Source organism: Glandiceps talaboti, chromosome 10 (assembly GCF_964340395.1).
Source record: "Glandiceps talaboti chromosome 10, keGlaTala1.1, whole genome shotgun sequence".
Taxonomy (NCBI): domain Eukaryota; kingdom Metazoa; phylum Hemichordata; class Enteropneusta; family Spengelidae; genus Glandiceps; species Glandiceps talaboti.
In genome coordinates this window covers 13085438-13108766 of record NC_135558.1, presented here as the reverse complement: position 1 = coordinate 13108766, position 23329 = coordinate 13085438, and the positions used below count along the sequence as shown (strand labels likewise).

General features: G+C 36.8%; 1 protein-coding gene across 2 annotated transcripts; it reads left to right on the top strand.

The window, feature by feature from the left end:
* The first annotated feature begins 6130 nt into the window (after positions 1–6130).
* LOC144441204 (uncharacterized) lies at positions 6131–17609 on the top strand. Of its 2 annotated transcripts, none has more exons than XM_078130761.1 (2): positions 6131–6217; positions 15347–17609. In XM_078130761.1, exon 2 carries the CDS (start codon positions 15458–15460, stop codon positions 17291–17293), a length of 1836 nt encoding a protein of 611 aa, XP_077986887.1. In that variant the 5' UTR covers positions 6131–6217; positions 15347–15457; the 3' UTR covers positions 17294–17609. The 2 variants fall into 2 exon arrangements, with proteins under 2 accessions (XP_077986887.1, XP_077986886.1); XM_078130760.1 differs by lacking the exon at positions 6131–6217 and adding an exon at positions 12797–12857.
* The last annotated feature ends 5720 nt before the right edge of the window (positions 17610–23329 follow it).

Genomic DNA, 23329 nt, shown 5'->3' with positions numbered 1-23329 from the left:
ACGTATGTACGTGTGTATGTATGTATGTATGTATGTATGTATGTATGTATGTATGTATGTATGTGTGTGTGTATGTATGTATGTATGTATGTATGTATGTATGTATGTATGTATGTATGTATGTATGTATGTATGATATGATGATAATGATATCAAGATTAGCAGTTCAAAATTGTGAAGTACCTTTGATCTTTATATAAGTATGTCATGGCCAATAGATCTACTCCAGAGTGATTACTCCTAAATCAGATAACTTTGTAGCCCGTGATGAAAAACAAGATTATTTTTGTCGCAGCAGTAAATTGATTTTTTTTTACATATGTATGCATTGTCAGCTATATATTGTGAGTCATCAAGGTGACATTTTCTGTCATAACCAACAATATACTAGTATAGTAAACATATTATATCAGTTTCAAGGCTAAGTTTACCCTCACAGCAGCGGCACATTAACTGATTTATTGGCGTGTTTATTTAAATGGTGTTTTGGAGCACTTGACACTTGGTAGCGTGACTCAGTGTACTTGAATATGGGCCTGCTAATATAAGGTTTTTGACCGCAATAAGAAACATTCTCCAGCGTATTGTTTTAGATTTATACAATCGTATTCATTTAACTCTTTCTTCAAATTGATGTTGTGTCTGTTGGCTCATTGTAGTCACACACTGTGGCCGATATACATTGCCCTACCCAGGACTAGAACACTGTGCGTCATCTCCAAATAACGACCACTTTTATATACCACGCATTTGTTTATATTGTATTTTTTCCGTCACGTTCTTGTGAAGAAAGTTTCAGTTCTCTACCGGAAAGTCAAAAACAAGAACATGCGAAGCACTGAATACGAAAGATTGAGCGGGAAATTTTTCGCGCTCGTTTATCACCATTATAGATTTGTCGGGAGAATTGAGCAATTGTTCGCTAAAATTTTGGATGGATTTTCATCGGCGAGAAAGTAGTTGTAGTTTGCAGCTATCGGAAGCTGTAAAGCGTTAACATTTCGTTTCAAATTGAATTTTTGTTCATCGTGTCGTCGTCAAAATACATGTAAGTAGCAATTACAGGCTAACAGATATTTAACGAATGACTGGTGATGTGAAACTATATATCACACTATTTATCGCCGTGTCACATCCGAGAATGACGTCATTGTATCAGTTCATATCGTAGGTGACAAACTAACACAGAATAGGTCAAAGTGGATGTATATGGGCGATAGCAGACGATCAAATTCCGTTTCAACATAATAAACTGCACTTGCAGGACACAATATACTTTCTTTTACACACTTCAACCGCAAAAATTTCCCCGCCTAAATTTTTACCGTCAAAAGCTTAAGTCTACGGGTTTTTAGCAATTATTTCGTATCTCAACTATATTTTGGTTTATAATATATTCATGGCGATGTTTTATAAAATGATGTATGCTGAGGGTTTAAAGTGACAAAAATTAGATGTATTTCACAATTTTAGTCAAAAGTTGTGGGTTTCGAAATTTCTGTCGTATCTCAAATGCATTTTGGTTTAGAGTTATGACAACGGTCCCTAGTAATAAATAATGTGAAAATTAGTACACTGAAATAAGAAATATTTCCCAAAAAATGAAGTCCCTATATATATCTATACACTATATCTGATACCTAGCAAAATTCTGAAAGTTTATTGAATATGTTGGCGTATCTCAACAATACTTTGGTTTGCAGTCGTTCATCCTTATTGATAAAATGGCGCTAAACTAATGGTTTTCAAGTGACTCAGAAATATTTCCATTTAAGTCCTTGTCTTTTCAATCATGTGTCTGGTACTTACCGAAGTATCTAAAAAAAAACAAATCAATAATCTGTGTTTATCACTTTTTTTGGCGCGTCTCGACTTTACTATGAAAAGCGATAAGTTAGAATACGTTTCTATAAAAAATCAAGTCCCTATTTCTTTCGTGTAGACATTGCAATGTCTTTTGTTTAGCGTTTAAATAGCTCGTTGAGAAAAAACGAATGAAGTCCTCATTCGTGGCACCTGTCACGCCTTCTTCGTTACATTATGACACAACGTTCGATATATTGAACGATTTATTATGTCGGTGCTTGCTTTATGATAATATAATTACTTTTAATGGTCTAAACTCGATCCTGTGAGTGAACGACCGGAGAATGTTTCCATTTACATAGATTGATCGAGTCCACCCTGCAATTCAAATAGTGTCGAACTGGGGTCATCGTCTGGGACGATGTTACCACGAGAACGGCTTTTGTTATTGGAAACGAACTAAACAAGTGTGTTTTGGCGCACTTTTTTGTGGTTTCTGAGTATGTGTGATCGATATATAGAGGTTTAGAAGATTTACGATGATGGCTTATTCAAGTTATTGAACTTAACGTTAATAACAGTGTCTTTTCAATGTCAAGATAACGACTTCAAGTTGATATCGTTGGTGGCGCTGTAACAGAGCGAGTGCCATTGATGAAATCGTCTGATGTGTTTTTAGTCAGTGAAGTAATGTAACGTCTTTGAAACAAACTTTTTAAAACTTTGCTGTTACTTTGTTCAAGAAAAATCCAACTCATTCTCACATGAATTTAAAACAAAATCATGATTCACCATACAAATCTTTGAAATAGAGGTCAGAATGTTGTCAAAATTATCTAATTTCGCCGTTTTCCCCGACTACTGGGGTCATCTCTATATATCACACATTCTGAGTGAGCAATGAATGAAAACAGAAGTTGTGATTTCAGTAGCTACCACTAGTATATTCCAGGTCGCCATCTGACCTTCAAGTAAGTTCATTGTGCATGTGGAGTACTTTCACCGTCAAAGAAAATCGATCAAAATATCAATTTTCTACAATATTTTGATAAACATCAACTTTATAATCGACTGGCGGCACAATTCTGATCCTAAGTTAATAATTCAGTATGCTTCTTTGATTTTAAAACTAAGAAGTGAAACAAAATCTTTGCAATTTTCCAAAAAAAAATGTTTATGCAGATCATCACGGAAGCGCCCTCTTTTCTCGATATGGATTCAAGTGTTCAGTAGATTCGATTTGTGTATTAGGCAAGTTCATTACATTAAATCATAGACAAGTAATAAAAACTTACTGGTACTTGTCTGTGATTAAATATCACATTCGGTCATAGACCCTTCACTTGAGTCTAATGATTCGGCAGACAAAAAACAAAACGTTGTTGAGTAGTTTTTCGATTTAACCGCCACTGTGACAATAGTTTCAATGCAATCAAGTCAATAGGAAAAAATTCTGGCATCTTTTAAGTAATGGTTAAAAGTGGGGGAAAATTACACCCTCGATGCATATAAAACACGGTTTAGTTTTCTAAATTAACATTATTTACACATTAAGCTGTCAGTTATTAAGAGAAAATTAATGACAATGCGCAATGTGGAATGCTAACGACCCGATGTTAAACTCGAACAAAAGAAACGTTATCACTCGATGTAAAGGTTTGCGTACGCCGTAAGCATTGTCTTCAAAGTGAATTAAAAGTTTATTTACAAATGGAAGTAAATCAGATGTTCTAGGTGGCAGAGTGTTGATCTTGAAGCCAAGGAGCTACGTAGTATTTCCAGACGCATATATACGTCGCTAACTCACAGAAGGTCGGTGTAGTTATACGTTGTTATATAATCTGGTATCGATAGGTGTAGACTGATAGTTCTCTTAGAACTCATGTGTGTCAAACTGGGGATTCGGTGTCGGTAAGTATACAAAAAGGTTACTCGGGCTGTCACATACCATGGATGTATTTAATAGGGGAGATGTACTAGCAGGGACCACTGATGTAAAGCAGGGACGGAGTATATATACTCTAAGATCACTAAATGAGATCATGGAAGTATAACCCACGTGGGTTATACTTCCATGATGAGATATACTATACATACTCGTATATGTTGTAACATAGACCATGGAAGTATAATCCACGTGGGTTATACTACCATGCATAGAAAATTGAGAGACACAGAAAATAGTGTTCTTTTGAACTGGCTTAAAGAAGGCCTGTTTCAGAGATTCACAGAGTCGTACTGACTTTAGGCCTATCTGGCCTCTACTGTTAGTTCTGTGCTAAGTTAGTCACGAGGTTCCTGTACTACAGTCTCTCTCTCTCTCTCTCTCTCTCTCTCTCTCTCTCTCTCTCTCTCTCTCTCTCTCTCTCTCTCTCTCTCTCTCTCTGTCTCTCTCTCTCTCTGTCTCTCTCTCTCTCTCTCTCTCTCTCTCTCTCTCTCTCTCTCTCTCTCTCTCTCTCTCTCTCTCTCTCTCTCTCTCTCTCTAGTGCAGAATTCTTTCCTTATAATCATAATGCAAGAGTTGGTTTTCCCACAGTTTATCCAGACGACTTTCAAACATCCATATAGTTGATGATGATACGTCACTATCACGTTACACGTGACTATAGGCTATGTATATCACTTGACAATTGTTAACAAGCAACCGTACATAAGTAGAATGTTTCTAGCTAGTCATTACACATTGAAGTCTCTTTCGTTCCTAGTTTACACGTGCAGTTCTTGGGTAGGAATAACTTTCATTTACTTTTACAATTACCGTAAGTTTTCTGAACAATGACCAGTAGTATCACAAGTACGGGGTACCACTGTAACGTTTTGTATTCTACCGGGTGTATGTCATTCCGGGTCAAATGCTAAAGTGCTCTTTTGCTGTAGGCCTAATGGAAGAGAATTGAAACGGTGGGAGTGGTTTTGTACTTATGTGATGTGTGTGTGTGCCAGGGGATCGCAGACACTGTAAAATAGCAAAACTACTTTGAGTCATATTCTAGAACAAGTTAGTTAATTGTATCTTATTTTGACATGGTAAAGTTAATGATAATTAGTTTGTCTACAGTGACATAACCACCAGCGGGCCTTTGACATCACTCAGACTGTTTTTCCATCATTAGACTACATATCAGATATGTATACGTACTGAACATTTCGACTTCTCAGTACTATAGAAATATAATCGAATGAATGCTTTAATTTGTAACTCCATATTCGCAAACTTTAGGTAGATTAGGCCTCTTGTCTTTGCACTCGAGAGCATCATCTCTCCTGTATAGCTGGGCAGTAGAGAAATGAGTTATAATTACAGACATCTGAAATTGGAAATTCTGTATTTTTATTTTTCAAATGATCGATGAGGGCGCATTCGCTTGAGATTGAAAATTGGGAGAAAACTCTATACAAGAATACGACGATTTTTGACTAACAAGCTGACGATGTCGGTTTTCAAAGACAACAGTAAAGCCTAAGAAATGCAGTTCCGTGGATTTTACGTGAAACTAAAGGCGCGAATAAAGAAAGAAAGCAAACGGCTTCTGTGTCCGGAAATTAGAACGCAACGATCAGTTTGTTCAACGACTAGGCTTTGTTCAGAGTTTCGTACAAATTGGTAATGTCTGAAGAAAAAAAAACATAGCGATCGTTTTTTTGACTATAACATTCATAAGTGTTGCGATATCCACACACGCAAACAGACAATTGTAATGTTTAGCCCTTCCTTGATCATTTGTTCCGTCTACGAGTAACGAGTTGTTTCACAGATCGATGCGTGATCGGATTGACAGGCGGGCTTTTAAAGGAATTAATTGCAGTGTGTGAACGCTCTATTGAACAACCAAGCATAGCAGCTGAACAGAAAATATCATGTTTTCTCGGCGATGTGTGTATTATGTTTGGTTACCATGACAACTAACAATCCAACTCACACGATTCGACTATTGATTTTAAATAGGGTCAAAATATGTAAATATCTCGCGTTATAGTCTCCTTACCGTTACGGTGGGTCTTTTTTATGTTATATAGCATCATGCCAGTGGAATCGCCTGTTTTCATATATAGGTTCGTTCTGTACATTTGCGAGGTAGAGTTGATGAAACAAGAATAAGGGAAGTTGTTGTGTTGAAGGCCGAGGTAGTTAACACCTATTAAGCGTCAATTGACGCGCAACGCCTTTTTACCGTTTTTCAATTCATCTGGGGTTAACATAGTACGTTCTGCAATGCGTGGAACAATGCTGATACACACTACCACGCTGCACGACTTTGTTAAAAGTGTGTAGAGACGTACAAGCTATGACTCCCATATTCTGCCTTGTACCGTGTTATTGTGTGTACCAATGATGTAGGGTGGCGGTGGAGGTATACGCCGGATGATCATTGGGATAGAATGAATCAAGGCGTTACATACGTCGGACTAAGTAAGTAACACATTTATGGCAGTTTTTTGTGTACATCTGACAGCATTCTTGTAGTATCACTCTGGTAGTTGTATTTTAGATACAATTTGGATCGTTAGGGTTAAACATATCAAGTTGCAGACACGTTGATATAGTGTATGTGGCCGGTCCTCGTGTTGTCAGTATATACAACTCAATTGGCTTCATTTATCTTACACGATTGTTGCCATAAAATATTACACAACTGATACAATTAATTATTCAGCATTTAATGCGATGATTCAAAATGAAAAACTGACAAACTGTAAGTATATCCCCTTCGAAAGACATTGAGGGTTTTTTCGTGATAAAAAGAGAGGAAATTTCACCTTTATCATGAGAATACCGAAATCTGCTTCTTTCCAAGCGTCTGAACAAGGCAAAGGTCAAATTCAATATCATTTCTTATAAGTCATTTCAGGTTAGACGTCTGCGCACTGTTCTCAAACAGATGATGATTATTCTATAGGTATACGTGCCCGCCGGTCAGTACACTATGCACTTAATATCTGTCTTCTCTTTAGTAACCATGGCAACGATAAAGGTATTCTATTTTAAGATATATAGCTTACAGCGTTAAGTTATCTTTATTGACTGTCTTTATTGAAAATACCATTTCTTTTGCGTAAGCTGTCTAGATGATATGATTATTATTTCACGTTACATCTACAATTTCCCGACTGGCCATTGCAGGGTAATATATGATACTGATTATTTCGTAGACATTATAATTATTAGTGTCGCCCATTTCATGTTACCGTTCACTGTCTCTGTTTGATACAACCAACCAAACAGAAACTAGTCAGAAAATGTACATGCTACACTTTGAGATAACATGATTGAATGAATAGTTTTTGTGTGACATTTTGTCTGACTGGAAATGAACTAATGCGTTATCACATGCAGCCATCAAATGCAGACGACAAAACATTGGCGCCCAAGTGTCTGCGTCTAGTTGTAGTGAATTTAGATAAAATGTAGGCTGAGCATGCAAAAACTGTGATTTTCTAGTAGAATGTGCAGTTTCTGATTGGTTTCTGCGTGGTTACATCAAACAGACTAGAGTGAACAGTAACATGAAATGAGCAGTAATTCAAATTACATGTTTAGCGAAATCCAGTTTTGTGGTAGGATATTGGAGCGGTATATATCACCTCCTTTGCCGAACTTGAAGCAAAGTTGACATCCGACATCTAGATAGTGACACGGACTACTAGATTAAAAACCTAAAAAGTTCTTTTGTCTGTGGTTGTCACAGTGTGGTTTCAGCCTGAGTCACCTCAAAGTAGCTGGTTGAGAGGACTATAAATAACAACTCAAGCAAATTCACGAGATAAATCGTTTTATTTATGGCTGTCTAGCTTTCAAAATGAAATTGATAATGGCTTCTCTCAACGTTCTGCATACAACTAATAACTAAGGCTGAAATACGAGGACATTGAGCACGCGCAGTATATATATATATATATTACTATTCCGTGGTTTTCATTATAGGTTTGAGGTGGTCGTCTTCCAAAATGACGCACATGATAAAATAACAATAATGCAAGTCTCGATCGGAAACAGCATGATCAATAAGGCCTAAAAATAATTGTGTGGTTCCGATTACTCTCAAATTTAGAAAAGGTGGGGTAGGTATATTTTTTTTATGAGTGAGTGTCTAGTTCAGGTAGTTATGTTTTCCATATGGTCTCTGTGTTATTGGTTTCTTCTAATAAGATGTACAGCCATTACAGATTGGAAAAACAGTTTTATATTGTCTTTTTAAGTTGATGTCAGTTACAGCATCCAATATTTCTCGCGAGACTTCACAATGTTTTTGATTTTTTTCTCGCGAGACTTAACAATTTTTGGGGATTGATTGATTTTTTCTTGAATATACGTAAACAAAAGTTTAGGGTCGGTAATGAAAAACTAGGTGGGGTCGGGTAATCGAAACCAAACGATTTTTTTTGTAGGCCTAATTGATGACATGGATTTTGAAGAATAACACACAGGCAACTATTCTCAGTTGTACACGAATCGACATTGTTTAACAAGTGATAAAGTTTATTGCGTATTAAAAATACACAATCAAATTAGACAAAGTTTATAAAACTAAAATCTTGTTGTGAAACTTTAATTTTAACTTCTATTGAATACGTGTAAGCTTATATATTATTGCAGCACTACATAACATGTTTTATGATAATGATCATTATGAATTTAAACTGTAGCTAAATTGTATGCCTGTGGATATAGCTATTGTTTGAATGGTCATTAAGGACGGATGTTACATTTTCATCTCGTTAACGAGTCATGTTATACTGAGTATCTGCTAACAAAGTAGATTGCAAACCGTCGTTTCATCAAGGTTTACCTTGGATGATGTCTTAGTAGGCCCAATCAATAACATATGTCAATTTATGTGTGACAAAAGATAGACAAAATGGTAACCTGAAAACAATAGCACTTACTTCGTCTTGGCCGAAAAAACTTCCTGATCATAAACATGACATTTACATATGATACTACATACATACATACATACATACATACATACATACATACATACATACATACATACATACATACATACATACTTGTACTCCGGCTGGGCGTTAAATTTTCGACTGACAGTTACAAATGAGGCTATTGACCAATCAGGGAAAGGCGTGAAGACCGGTGTATCAGCAGAGTAGCAAATTTATCAAATGTCGGTGGCGGGAGTGTATTTGCTGTGTATGAGATCCAATTAATGGCATCCAGGGAAGAGTGATTAGACACAGACAATCATAACAAAAACATGACCACTGACTGTGACTGAACAGATAAGACTTCCATTCACAAGTTGAACACTATTTTCACGTCTGTTCGTAATAATAAAAATTACACTCACTAGTTGCATACACATGATGGATGTGATTGTATTGAGTAGTTTGTAATATGAATGTCCTACATAATAATATCAAGCAAATACATAGTGGTATGAAATACACTGTACATTGGGATGTAATTTCTATTTTTGTCGTGCAACATAGCGATACAGTAACGTGTGTGACATTGAATGTTGACACAGGCTGTATTCAGTTTGTTGACACCTGTCAGCTTCGATTGGAAGTCACGTTGGCGCCAGGGTGTCTTGTCGAAAATCAAAATATAAACATTGAGTGTATGAAGTTTTTCCTGGAAAGAATATGACACCATTGAATTATTTGCCGGGGTACAAGATAAATACCATCCGGGCAATACACTCCTCCTACGTCGGCGTGTATTTACCCGGACGACATTTATTACTTGTATACATACATACATACATACATACATACATACATACATACATACATACATACATACATACATACATACACGTACGTACGTACGTACGTACGTATAATGTCGGTTTCACTGTATCTCGAAATAAACATGCTTCCGGGACACAGTCAATATCTCATCTTGCAGAGAACACGTTATGGTTGTGTTTTATTGTTTGCTATTTTAGAATAGAATTATAATTGACAGATATTATAAAAAATACATTTACTAATACAGACGTAACGTATACGTCATGAAGAGTTGTTTCGTTCAAATAGGAGATCTAGAGTTGCTATCTGATCCTGACTCCCAAACGTCACCGAACACTTCGTTACACCGCGACAGGGTATTAATATCATAAAAACTAACACACACCGTGAATAACGCAGACAGATTCATATGTGTCTTCGTTCAATTGACAACGGTCGTGAACAAATTTAAGCTGTCAATGTACTCAGCCATATTGGAAACTTTACGAAAATGATCGATATGTTGAAAACATTATTTTTCCGTTCATTATTATATCAAATGGCAGTTTTCTTCAAAATTGTCTTGAAAATTTACAAATGGTTGCTATAGAATTTTGCAATAATAGTTGTTTCGGACGCATGCGCATCCATTTCGGTCAGGTTATTGTCCTTACTCGTGACGCGCGTGCACGCATGTACGTTCCAGCCATGTCCTAATTACGCTAATTGACGGTTAACAAATGGGTTCAAAAATGCTAAGTTTGACGGAAAAAAAACATTTAAGAAGGAAGCAGGCATATGTACACGTATAAATGATATATTGCTTTTTCCTCGGAATTCTATATACACTCTGCTCGAGGGTTCAATGTACTACGTAATATGTTGTAGACCGAATTCACATATAAAATTGTGTCACCGAGCTAATGAAATTTACAGTTATCTGCGTCAACTATACCGTTGGGAGACGGCTTACGTGATGTGTTTATTGGACTATTCAGCGTTATTACCTGCGGCTTATGATCAAATAATTGCTTGACAACGCCTCATTTTTTATAAGTATAGGAGATGGTATCATTTCATTAAATATAGCATACACTGCATCTCAGAACCAGCCTGAGAACAGACCCCCCCTGCATGCATGCATACATACATACATACATACATACATACATACATACATACATACATACATACATGCATACATGCATACATACATACATACATACATACATACATACATACATACATACATACATACATACATACACACATACACACACACATACATACATACATACATACATATATACATACATACATACATACATACATATATACATACTCATACATACATACATACATACATACATACATATATACATACTCACACATACATACATACATACATACATACATACATACATACATACATACATACATATACATACATACATACATACATACATACATACATACATACATACATACATACATACATACACACACACGTGATTGTAAACACAACATATATTCATAATATTTTTACTTTTGACATGCCTATTGTCACGTGAGAAATAATTGTTACCTTCTAACCATCTGCATTCATCTCAACTTCTAGATATTTAAAAATTACAAAGACACGTGACAATTTCATCGATCGTCAAAGGGAATTATATTGATAGATGACAGCTTTACAATGACGAGTGTGAATAATCGAACAAATGTCTTTATTAGATTGAATGAATAAATTATGCAAATCTTTCAATTCGGAAAAGGAAAAGGACTCGGAAACATATTAAAGCATTCAGTGTTTATAAAATATCCTCGGGACATGGCTATATCTTCAAAACGGGCATTACTAAAGATACACGCTATAGAAAGACATAAGTATAAAAGTATTCAAAAGTCAAATACAATTATATAGTGGATATCTCCTTACCTCTGAATTAAAACAAGATTCTCCAGAGACTGTTACCATATACATTGACCCTTGGGCATACGTAGAAGATTTAATGTGAATAGAACATATATATTATTTGGCTAATAGGTATTATGATATTTTCCATATCTAACTAACCTTATGAATTTTATTGATCTCTAATATTTCTAAAAGAACCTAAACAGTGCCAACAAGATTCATTTATCTGACGAACACCACCATAGAACTGGAACTATGCTATACGGGGTTTCATAATTCAAAATTTAAAATGTACACACTTCTCCGAAAAATACAAACAAACAAACAAACAAACAAACAAACAAACAAACTAAAAAAAAAATTATCAATGTGACGTCGCTCGTGGTGTGTTTATTCAATATTTAAAATTAGAAACGATCGCCTGTATATCATTCTGTCACGTATGACGAAGTAATGTAATTTATACTGGGAAATAGCTCAAGGATGTTTATCAAAAAAAGACACGGCAATGAACTCACAAATACAGAGTAAATTTAATAAAAAGAAAGTGATATTTATAGATTGCATTCAGTAGAACTATGTCCGAACCTTCAATAGTAAAGCGAACGTTGGCGTAATTAATTCCAAACCTTGAGATTTAGCATTGAATGCACTGTGTTTGCCTGTTGAGTAGTTTTGTTATGTATTTCCATACGATCTCTCTGCCCCTCTGCCTCTCTGCACACGTACACACTTGCTACTGTTATTACCCCCCCCCCATTAAACGTATAAATCGATGCACGCACTGTGACGCTACGACACTGTCATATTATCCGTACCAATAGTTAATCCTAATCAACTTGAACCGTGCCACTTAATTCCCAGACCAATCCTCTAAACTATTACTCGACTCATTTTGTCTAAATGTCCAGGTCAAAGTTCAAGTCAAGGTTCGTTTCTTCTCCTAGCTAGTAATTCTGTTCAATTACTAAATTGCTTGCATTGTACCATACCATACCATACCATATCATACCATACCATACCATATCATAGCTAATAATACCACACATTGCCAGGTGCTTTCCGGTAAACTATAAATAATGGATGATGTTCTCACTCTAATCCCTCTCGCCCCATTTTTTACGACAGCGGAAGACGTTCTCCATTAGGAAATTAGAAAATCGCGCGTAGGAGACTTCCGTAAATTTCCACGTAAAATGATGAAAAAATATTACCCTGTGTTACTAATTTCCTGTTTTTTTCACTAAATGCGTAGAGCTGTGTTACACTGCACAGTTCTGCGATAGCGATATACACGACACTACTTTGTTATCCACGCATGCGTATGTATATTGTGTGTCATTTCGTGCTTCTGCAATAGTTCGCTAAAACTGACAGGCCGAGAAGTGTTCTCCCTTGTAGATCTTTTCATAACTCCGCACCTGGCTACGCATAGACACAGGTAGGACCGCTCAAATACACATTAGATCTAAATGGCTTAATCTTGTGTAAATTTTGACGACAGTTTAGTTTCACTTCATCATGACTTACAGATGACATTATACATTTTGGAGTATATTGAATCGCATGTAAGTAAGCTTACATGTGTACAGTTTTGTATTTTATACGATGGCGACACCTTAAGAAAATGTACGTAGAAAAATAATTGGCGCGGACCGAAATTGCATGCTGATTTTCATAAATTTTATGCTGTCATATTGTGTGTACAGAATCTACAAATACAGCTGTAGTCTATACTCAATTCGATATACGTCATGACATACAGACAGCACTATTAGTAAGTAAATTCACCTGAGGACAAAACTACATTTACCAACATTTTCTGTTAGTAGTCATCTAGGCTGGCCTACTACAACGGTATCAGTTTCCAAGCTGTATCTTTGGTCATATTGAATACAAAATTTTGAATATCAAAATTAATTATAACAAAATTTCATTTCACTAGCCTTTCAGAAGTATTCAAAGTCCCAGACTTCTATTATTATAATTGAGTGGGGCTTCATTGAACATTTCTCTAGATAAACAACAGCTGTCTTATAAAGTATATTCCCTTTATTCAAACGTTCTAGTTTCCACGCTGTTACTCGGGAACTATTGACGGAGTAACGTGGATCAATAACATCATCACTTTAATTGTACGTGCGCGGATTTTTCTGTGAGACTTGTAAGGACCCGACATCGTTATTCTTATAAACTTTGAAAATATCCGATACTGTCTGAATACTGTTGATGCAGCTAAAAGTACTAGAAAAATGTATTTGGGCATATGAACGAACGAATGAATGAATGAATGAATGAATGAATGAATGAATGGATGAATGGATGGATGGATGGATGGATGAGTGGGTGGATGGCTGGATGTATGTATGGATGTATGTATGTATGTATGTATGTATGTATGTGTACTGTGTATGTGTGTATGTGTGTATGTGTGTATGTGTGTATGTATGTATGTATGTATGTATGTATGTATGTATGTATGTATGTAAGAATGAATGAATGAATGAATGAATGGATGAATTCGAATGCAACTTATTTTGATAACCAGATCACAAATTTAAAATAAGCTACATTTTCAAAGAACACACATATGATACAAATAAACAAAATGAATACAAAAGAAAAAGTACATAATATACTTTTGGTTGGTAACATAGAAAGGGTATACTTTACCCCAACGTGACAATCTGCCTGGCTTTAATTTTTCTAAGTTTGATATACTTTGTAAGTAGAAATGGTGGTCGAAAGTTACGGTGACTGCCGAACCAAATTTGGCCACATTAACCCAGTTGTATTATTGGGGATCTGGTAGGATAGAGCAACTTTTTTGTGGATAGAGGTTGCTCTGTGAAGAATTCATTCTATATACTTTAAAATGCATGATCTGAGGTATGACATGCTCTCTAGGGAACTGGAGAAAGTACAGGTTGTGGTGCGGGAGGCGTTATATATCTGTTTTAGGGGTAATAATTGTGACAGAGCTTTGACTTTGAACGTAGTATAAAGCTGTATGAAACATTGCATTTTAAGCAATGCGCGTTGTCAGGAATCTTAAACATCGACATTAAACAGACCCGCAGAGTGGGGAAATATGTAAATGTAAGAATATTACAATTTACTGAAACAACGCCGTAGTTACATTCTCACCAGATTTAAGAAACATGTGTGTCCCTCTGTAAAAGTTGTATCAAATAGTTTCGGTACGAGGTGCAGTCGCGGCAGAGAGTTCTATCTTAAAGTTTATTCTTGCGAATTGGCGAATTATTATTGTATTATCATGCTATTAACGAGTCGCCACAGTATGGCCCAGGTTTTATCAACTATGCGAATCAATGTGGATAAAAAAACTAGATACACCCACCAATGGCATCAATAGAAAACAGTAACATAGCAACCAGTAGTCACCAGTACTCAACAGCTGGCTGAGTGTAATATTCATACCATTCCAAGACAAGAACACTATTTTGCATGACAATAACCACTGTCTTCAGTAAGTAAGAGAACTTGATTTGTTTGACAGAACCGGAGACCCATTTGAGAATATTTGGGTCAGAACTGTATGGTTTATGATATTATTTATATATAGAACCTCAGTGTAAAGTTGTATATACATTTTGTATATATGCCTGATTTTAGCACAGTACCGTTTTCGTGATTGTGATGTCTTTTTTTCATATATCGGGGTGACAGTTTAATTTAAAAAACTCTCTCCACAGTTTCAAATCCCTAACACCATGGTACTATGCTCGTAAGCCAATGTTGTACGTTATGTATGTTCGTTCGTTGATGTTGTATTGTGTTGTGTTGTGTTGTGTTGTGTTGTGTTGTGTTGTGTTGTGTTGTGTTGTGTTTACTTTATAGCAAACAGACTTTAGTTTTTGTTTTCTCAATCATGAATCATTTTGTAATCAATTTTATTTTTTCTTCCAGAGTTCTGAAGTTTTGGAATCAATATTTGGTCCACGTACCTATTCAAAGGATTCAAAGAATATCCAATCACTGTGACGTCATTTTACACCTAAAAACCGATAAATAGTCATAATGACTAGCGGGACAAGCCTTGTTCGCCGAGACGTAGAGGGATACTATCGCAAACAGTTATTACGTACTGCTCAGCTCCAGTTTCGTAGCAACAAACGTCACAACAACGAGCTAAAAAGAGAAATCCGACATCTCGAACGCGGAAAGAGAATTCGCGAGAGAGAACTTGACCAAGAGGAAACGCGATACCTTGACAAGCTTATTTCGCTATTTCAAAAACGATGCGAAATTGCGCTAGAAAAGAGCGAAACCGAGGAAACATTTACTTATAATCCTGGCAGTCCAGTATCTAAGTTATTTGCTGGCTTGAAAGAGAAAGCTGAGAGGGAAGAATATGAACGAACGGTGAAGGCGGCAAGAATGAATCGGCCGGGAACAGCGCCCCCAACGTGTGGGATACGCACCCCTTTTCGAGGAACAATAAACGGATTCCGAACCCCGTCTCCGCACCCAAAACCGAATGTTGCTTGGAGTGATTTACCGAATGGTAATTATATTTCCAAGACAAAAGAAACTTCAAACAAATTTACAAATCCGACCGAAAACGGATTTTTAAGTTCTGGGGATGAAAACGAAGGGGATAAAGTCAGAACGGAGAAAAAGACATATGTATCCCCATCACCACCTAACTATCAACGTCGGGGTTCGACCGGTGCCATGTCTGACAAGAGAATTCACCACCGATACGGAGATAGGTATAGATATACGTCAAACCAAAGCGATCGAAAATATCGCGCCAAAAATAAACAGCCTCGTATCGTGCTTGGTAAGGACGACATGTTGTTACCGGAATCACCAAAACCAAATCAATCGCGTCCAGATAAGGCGCCAAATGAGCCAACAGCTATCATATTTGTACACGTGTACCCAGAAGATGAACTGAACTCATCGACTGTCAAACAGCAAAACGGTCCTGGGGATACGGAAACGACGGACATCAAGGCCGCGCCTCAAATTAAAGCAGAAGTCGTTAAACGCCAAATCTCTGTCAAGGTTGAAGCTGTAAAAGATAGCCCGAGAGTGACAAAAACCCAACACGAAGATGCTACTGCTACTACTACTGCTAACACTGAAGATATAACTGTCTCAGAAAACGTAAAGAATGCACTTGTGTCAGAAGATACACGTATTGATGACGAAACCCGTAACACTAGTAAACAACTTGATAGCAAAACGGAGTTAGTAGTAAAATTTGTCGAATCTGACCAGAACGACCAAATGGATCAAAGACGGCCCGCGTCTGCAGCTGAATTGAGAAGAGGTCAATACAGACCAAATTTGAAAACAATTGAAGAGAGACATGGTAATTTAAAACCTCGACCGAAGACTGCTATACCCAAGTACGGTGGACGATCATCAAGTTTGCAAGCCACGAGTATTGTTACTAGTACTCCAATTCCATCATCAGCATGGACAAAATCTACCACAGCTTCACCACAGAATAAACCAACAAACCTATATGATAAATATGAACGCCGGCACGGTGACCGATACAAAACGCCCTCACCGTCACCATCACCATCACCGTCGCCAACACCACAGACTCAACCACATACATGGCCGAAGACGTCGAATGGAGTTGATGGCCAGACATTGACGGACACTTCAAGGCAGCGAAGTATATCCTGTCCTGACGTGTCTCAGACTAATCGAAGACCAAAACGTCGTCCTCATACCGCCGTTCAGTATGAACATATCCATTCGAAAATGATGCGGCGATTGTTGTATACACAGCCAAATCATGACAAAAAGACCCGATTATTATTTGCAAGGGTTCAATCCACAGCAATTAAGCAATTATCGGATCACTTAGTACCTCCTGGAGATTCAGCCTGACTGGAATACAGATACTTCGACTGCCTAATCGGCCATACTACGTAGCAAACTTTTACAAACTTAAGGCGTTCACCGCAATTTAAGCCCCTCTTTCCACGGGAGATAGTTTCAACTTTTATCAAAAACATTGAAGTTTGGAGAAATCGCTAATGTTCAATCGTACATCAATTATCAATTATATAAAACTTGTACAAGTTCTATTTACAATGACTGTAGAAAGTCCTGGAGAGGTCACCGGTTTTGGTATGTCTTAGAGAATTGCCAGTGATCAAAGTGGATTGTAGATTTGCCGCAAGATTTACATAAAATTATAATAAATCAATCAATATTCAATATATTTTGTTTTTTCATTTAACACTACAGTGTCAGTCTTATTTTTTTAAAAGTCCCTTGTAGAAGCAATCTTGCTCTTTGTCTTATTTTCATTGCTCTGCTTTTCTATAGCAATATGTTCACATGACACGATGACTGCTAAACAGGGCGGTTAGCTTACACATAGACCCTAGTCTATCGTTCACAGTCTTTACGCTACAGTAGCAATACTCAACTCTCGCACTGCCACTATGGCTTGCATTGCAGAGAGCGCCCCTAGTGGCCAAACCATGAAATCTTTTATATCTTTCTTTTACAGCATGGTATTTCTGGATTAATTCTAGATATAGTTATTATTAAGTTCAAGTAGTCGGCAACCACAACCACAACTATTGGTCTTCTTTGGTAGATTTATTAACTTTTCGCGTCTCCAAAAGTCAAAACGGCAAAGCCAAATGTCAAATATGGATGTTGCATTGTTCCGAGGAATTATATATATATATATATAAAGTAACTATATTGTACTGTTTTGTTTCTTTACTATTTATTTCACCTGTTCCTTTTACTCGCTGTGTCTACTTTACATTCGACCAGTAACTCTCGTTTTTACCAACACAGTCAACTCTCTTCACAGGTTACGCGAAATTAACCGAGTTCGAATACGTCAACTGTTATTAAGCCAAGGTTAGTTCTCAGAAGTCGGGATCAGATCTTAGATTAGTTTTTAGCAATTTCATCAGTTCCACCCTAAATCCAGTTCAAAATTAGTTAATGTATAAAATCCACTCCAGCCCGATTCCTAGTTCTTCCTTAGGTCTAAAAAAATTGTGTGGTTCTGATTACACTCAATTTTAGAATAGGTGGGGTGGGTAGATCTTTTATATTTTATCTTTTTATTTTTCAAGTGTGAGTGTCTAGTTCAAGTAGTTATGTTTTTCATTGTATTCCATATGGTCTCTGTGTTATTGGTTTCCTCCCATCAGATGTACAGCCATTACAGATTAGAAGAACAGTTTTATACTGTCACTTTAAGTTGATACCAGTTTCCACATCCACTATTTCTGGCGGGACGTCACAATTTTCGCGATTTCATTTAATTTATCGACTATATATAACAATAAAGTGGAGGATCGGCAGTGAAAACTAGGTGGAGGTCGGGTAACCGGAAGTGGGATCGGGTAACCGGAACCAAACAATTCCTTTAGGCCTTAGCGTTAAGCATGTCTAATTTTACATAATTCAGTTTCTATTAATTAAAAACCTACAACGATAATCTGAAAACGAATAATGAATATTTAAATCTGAACGAACGGCAAAAGTTGTCAATATGCTAGCACGTTTGTGTCCAAAGAAACGAAACGATTGTAGATAATAATGTCTGATAAAACAACATGTTTTTCACTCCCATACGGTTTGAGAGGTGCGCGGTGACGGGGCGCTCTTACACAACGCTCAAGCAGGCCAGTGAAGGTGGATCGACTTGACCTATCTAACCGAATGTCAGTCTCAAGCTCAGTATGTAATTTTGGCCTTAATTTGACAACGCCTACTTGAAGAAATTATTTTTTATGAATTATCCTATGCATTTTGTTAGTGTCGAATTGTTTACTCGCACACCCTGTTTTCGTACATTTGTCAGTATTTATCAATGTAATTCCCACTTTATCTAATCAGTTGTCATGGCTAATATCTATCAATCACGTGAAATGAAGTGTGTGAAGACCAGATGTGTTAGTTGGATCTGTTCATAGGTTATATGCTTTAATAAACAATATCACAAATAAGATAACCTAGATATGGATTTGGCAGACGGACGTTGTACGACTTTAGGGTGAGTATTATGGTGCCCCATTAGAAATAATTTAAAAGTATTGTGTCCAATTTTTTTTTATCAGACCATGTTTTTATACAAATTTACATAAAGAAAATCACACTATTTGTACACATCAATGATTTAATTAAGTTACTGGAATTTGGTTCCAAATGTGATGATGCTGGAGGAAGCTCAGTTCTCAAAGAAAAATCGTATTTTTGACAAATTGACAGGAAATGGTATTCATATTCAACGTCTATTGCTTTACAATTTTTGCACTTTCTCAGCTGTGAGGTAATTCCAGGGTGATGCCCCTCTTCAGTCTAAGTTGTGAGGTAATTCCTTGGTGACGTCCCTCTTCAGTCTAAGTTGTGAGGTAATTCCTTGGTGACGCCCCTCTTCAGTCTAAGTTGTGAGTAATTCCTTGGTGACGCCTCTCTTCAGTCTAAGTTGTGAGGTAATTCCTTGGTAATGCCCCTCTTCAGTCTAAGTGTGAGGCAATTCCTTAGTGATGCCTCTCTTCAATTGCTAGAGGTAGCGTTGAGCAAACAAAAAACGTGCAAAAGTTTTAATGGCCCACTCTGGTAGGGGTGTGTGGCCAGTGCTAGAAGCCCCAGGGCCCACTTTGACCAAAAATCAATACTCCATTTTAGACCATTACAGGTTTCTAAAAAAAGATGAGTTTATACCTAAATACATTTTCCCTTTGAGGCAACATTTTGGGGTAATTAATGGCAGTAATGATTTGGTAAAGGTAAATGGACCACATTTTAGACCAAGCAAAATAAAAAATAATGCTAAAAATAAGTGGGCCCGTTTTATACTATTCAGCTCGAAAAAAATCCTCATTTTAGATCAAAGGGCTTGTAAGCGCACCCAAAGGTAGGCACATATACCTATACTCATGGGAAGACCCCCCCCCCGGGGGACAAACTAGCTACACATCGTTGATATACTAGTACACCACCGCCTTCAATGTCGGTCACTGTAGGCAGTGCTAGTGCTACCTTGGAAAGTTGGACCGGAATTTGTGGATCCGGAGGTCGATTGTTTTACCGTGTATCGCTGCGTAGGAGCTTGTAATTTACATGTGGCCAGGTTTTCATTTCTTCCTTGACGGTGTTGACAAGAGGTGGAAAATTAACTAAATACAGAAATGCAAAAAATTAATACATAAACTTGCTAGCGCTCACTGACAAACATGCTAAATATTAACTGTAACAAGCGATCCCGTTATTTGACTATATACACATGTACTGCCCTTTGAGGTGCATTTACTTGCCCTTTGACCCTTTGCTTTTTTCGTGCTGAAGAGTCTATAACATGGGGCCCTTTCTACATTAGTTTTGCTTCTGATTGTCTAAACCAAATCATAAATGTGCCTTGAATTGCCCCAAAAAATGTTGCCTTGTAAGGGACAAAATACAGTGAAAACAAAATCTACAATTTCCTTTATATAGAACTACCTCAAATGTATTTTGGTGAAAAATTGGATCGTCTAAAAACATGTAATGGTCTAAAATGGGGTGTGTTTTTTTGTCAGAATAGGTCTAAAATGGAGTCTGGGGTTGGGAGTATTGGCTGCACACCCCTACCAGAGCAGGTCTCAAGCTTAGTAATTTTGGCCTTAATTTGACAAGGAGTACTTGAATAATTTTTTTTAATGAATTATCCTATGTATTTTGTTCGTGTCGAAAGGTTTACTAGCACACCCTGTTTTCGTACATTTGTCAGTATTTATCAATGTAATTCCTACTTTATATTATCAGTTGTCATGGCTACATATCAATCACGTGAAATGAAGTGCGTCAACAATCCAGATGCGTTTGTTGGATCTTTGCATTTCGTGTTCATAGGTTATATGCTTTACTAAACAAGATCACAAATAAGATAACCTAGATATGGATTTGGCAGACGGACGTTGTACGACTTTAGGGTGAGTATTATGGTGCCCAAATAGAAATAATTTAAAAGTATTGTGTCCAATTTTTTTTTATCAGACCTTAATTTTATACAAATTTACAGAATAAATCACAATATTTGTACACATCAATGATTTAAATTTATTGGAATTTGGTTCCAAATGTGATGATGCTGGGGGAATCCCAGTTCTCAAAGATAAATCGTATTTTTGACAAATTGACATGAAATGGTATTCATATTCAACGTCTATTGCTTTACAAATTTTGCACTTTCTCAGCTGTGAGGTAATTCCAGGGTGATGCCCCTCTTCAGTCTAAGTTGTGAGGTAATTCCTTGGTGATGCCCCTCTTCAGTCTAAGTTGTGAAGTAATTCCTTCGTGATGCCCTTCTTCAATTGCTAGAGGTAGCGTTGAGCAAACAAAAAACGTGCACAAGTTTTAATGGCCCACTCTGGTAGGGGTGTGTGGCCAGTGCTAGAAGCCCCAGGGCCCACTTTGACCAAAAATCAATACTCCATTTTAGACCATTACAGGTTTCTAAAAGATGAGTTTAGACCTAAATACATTTTCCTTTTGAGGCAACATTTTTGGGTAATTAATGGCAGTTATGATTTGGTAAAGGTAAATGGACCACATTTTAGACCAAGCAAAAAAAAATGCTAAACAAAATGGGCCCCGTTTTATACTCTTCAGCTCGAAAAAAATCCTCATTTTAGATCAAAGGGCTAGTAAGCGCACCCCAAAGGGAGGCACATATACCTATACTCATGCAAGGAAAGACCCCCCCCCCCCCTGACAAACTAGCTACTCATCGTTGATATATTACTACACCACCGCCTTCAATGTCGATCACTGTAGGCAGTGCTAGTGCTACCTTGGAAAGTTGGACCGGAATTTGTGGAGGTCGACTTTTTTACCGTGTATCGCTGCGTAGGATCTTATAATTTACCAGTGGCCAGGTTTTCATTTCTTCCTTGACGGTGTTGACAAGAGGTGGCAAATTAGTTTAATTACTAAATACAGAAATGCAATAAATTAATACATAAACTTGCTGGCGCTCACTGACAAACATCCTATACATTAACTGTAACAAGCGATCCCCCTATTTGACTATATACACATGTACTGCCCTTTGAGGTGCATTTACGAGCCCTTGGACCCAACATTGGGTCAGTTCTTTTCGTGCTGAAGAGTCTATAACATGGGGCCCACTCTACATTAGTTTTGCTTCTGTTTGTCTAAACCAAATCATAAATGTGCCATGAATTGCCCCAAAAATGTTGCCTTGTAAGGGTCAAAATACAGTGAAAACTAAATCTACAATTTCATTTATATGGAACTACCTCAAATGTATTTTGGTGAAAAATTGGATCGTCTAAAAACATGTAATGGTCTAAAATGGGGTGTGGTTTTTTGTCAGAATAGGTTTAAAATGGAGTCTGGGTTTGGGTGTCAGTATTGGCTGCACACCCCTACCAAAGCAGGTCACTGGTAGAGTCACGGGAAGTGTAATACAACATTCAATGTCTATTTATCAATACTGGTGGATATTCTGTTCTCCAAGTAGAAAACACACACACCAGAACTGCATTTATTGAATGAAATAAGAAATCACACAACTTCAAACGAAAGAATGTTGACACTTTTATGACTATTTCCTACTTGTCTTTGATGCTAAATGAAGCAAAAAATGTAATTAATAATATATCACTGTTTTTGTTTTATATACAGACGACTATGAATAGCAATTTTTCTAAACAACATTGGGTCCACTCTATATTATTTTCAATTTTGCTTCCGATCGTCTAAACCAAATCATAACAGTGCCATGAATTGCCAAAAAATGTTGCCTAGTGTTGTTAAAATACAGTGAAAAGTACATTTTTGAGGAATTGAAATAGGGCAATTTACTTTTATTTGAAATGAAACATTAATTATGATGTTAGAAAGTATTCGAGAATTGTCCAGAGAAATTTTACTAGAAATTAA

Excerpts from the sequence above, each read along its gene's own strand:
- LOC144441204 (XM_078130761.1), top strand. The coding sequence starts at position 15,458 with ATGACTAGCGGGACAAGCCTTGTTCGCCGAGACGTAGAGGGATACTAT.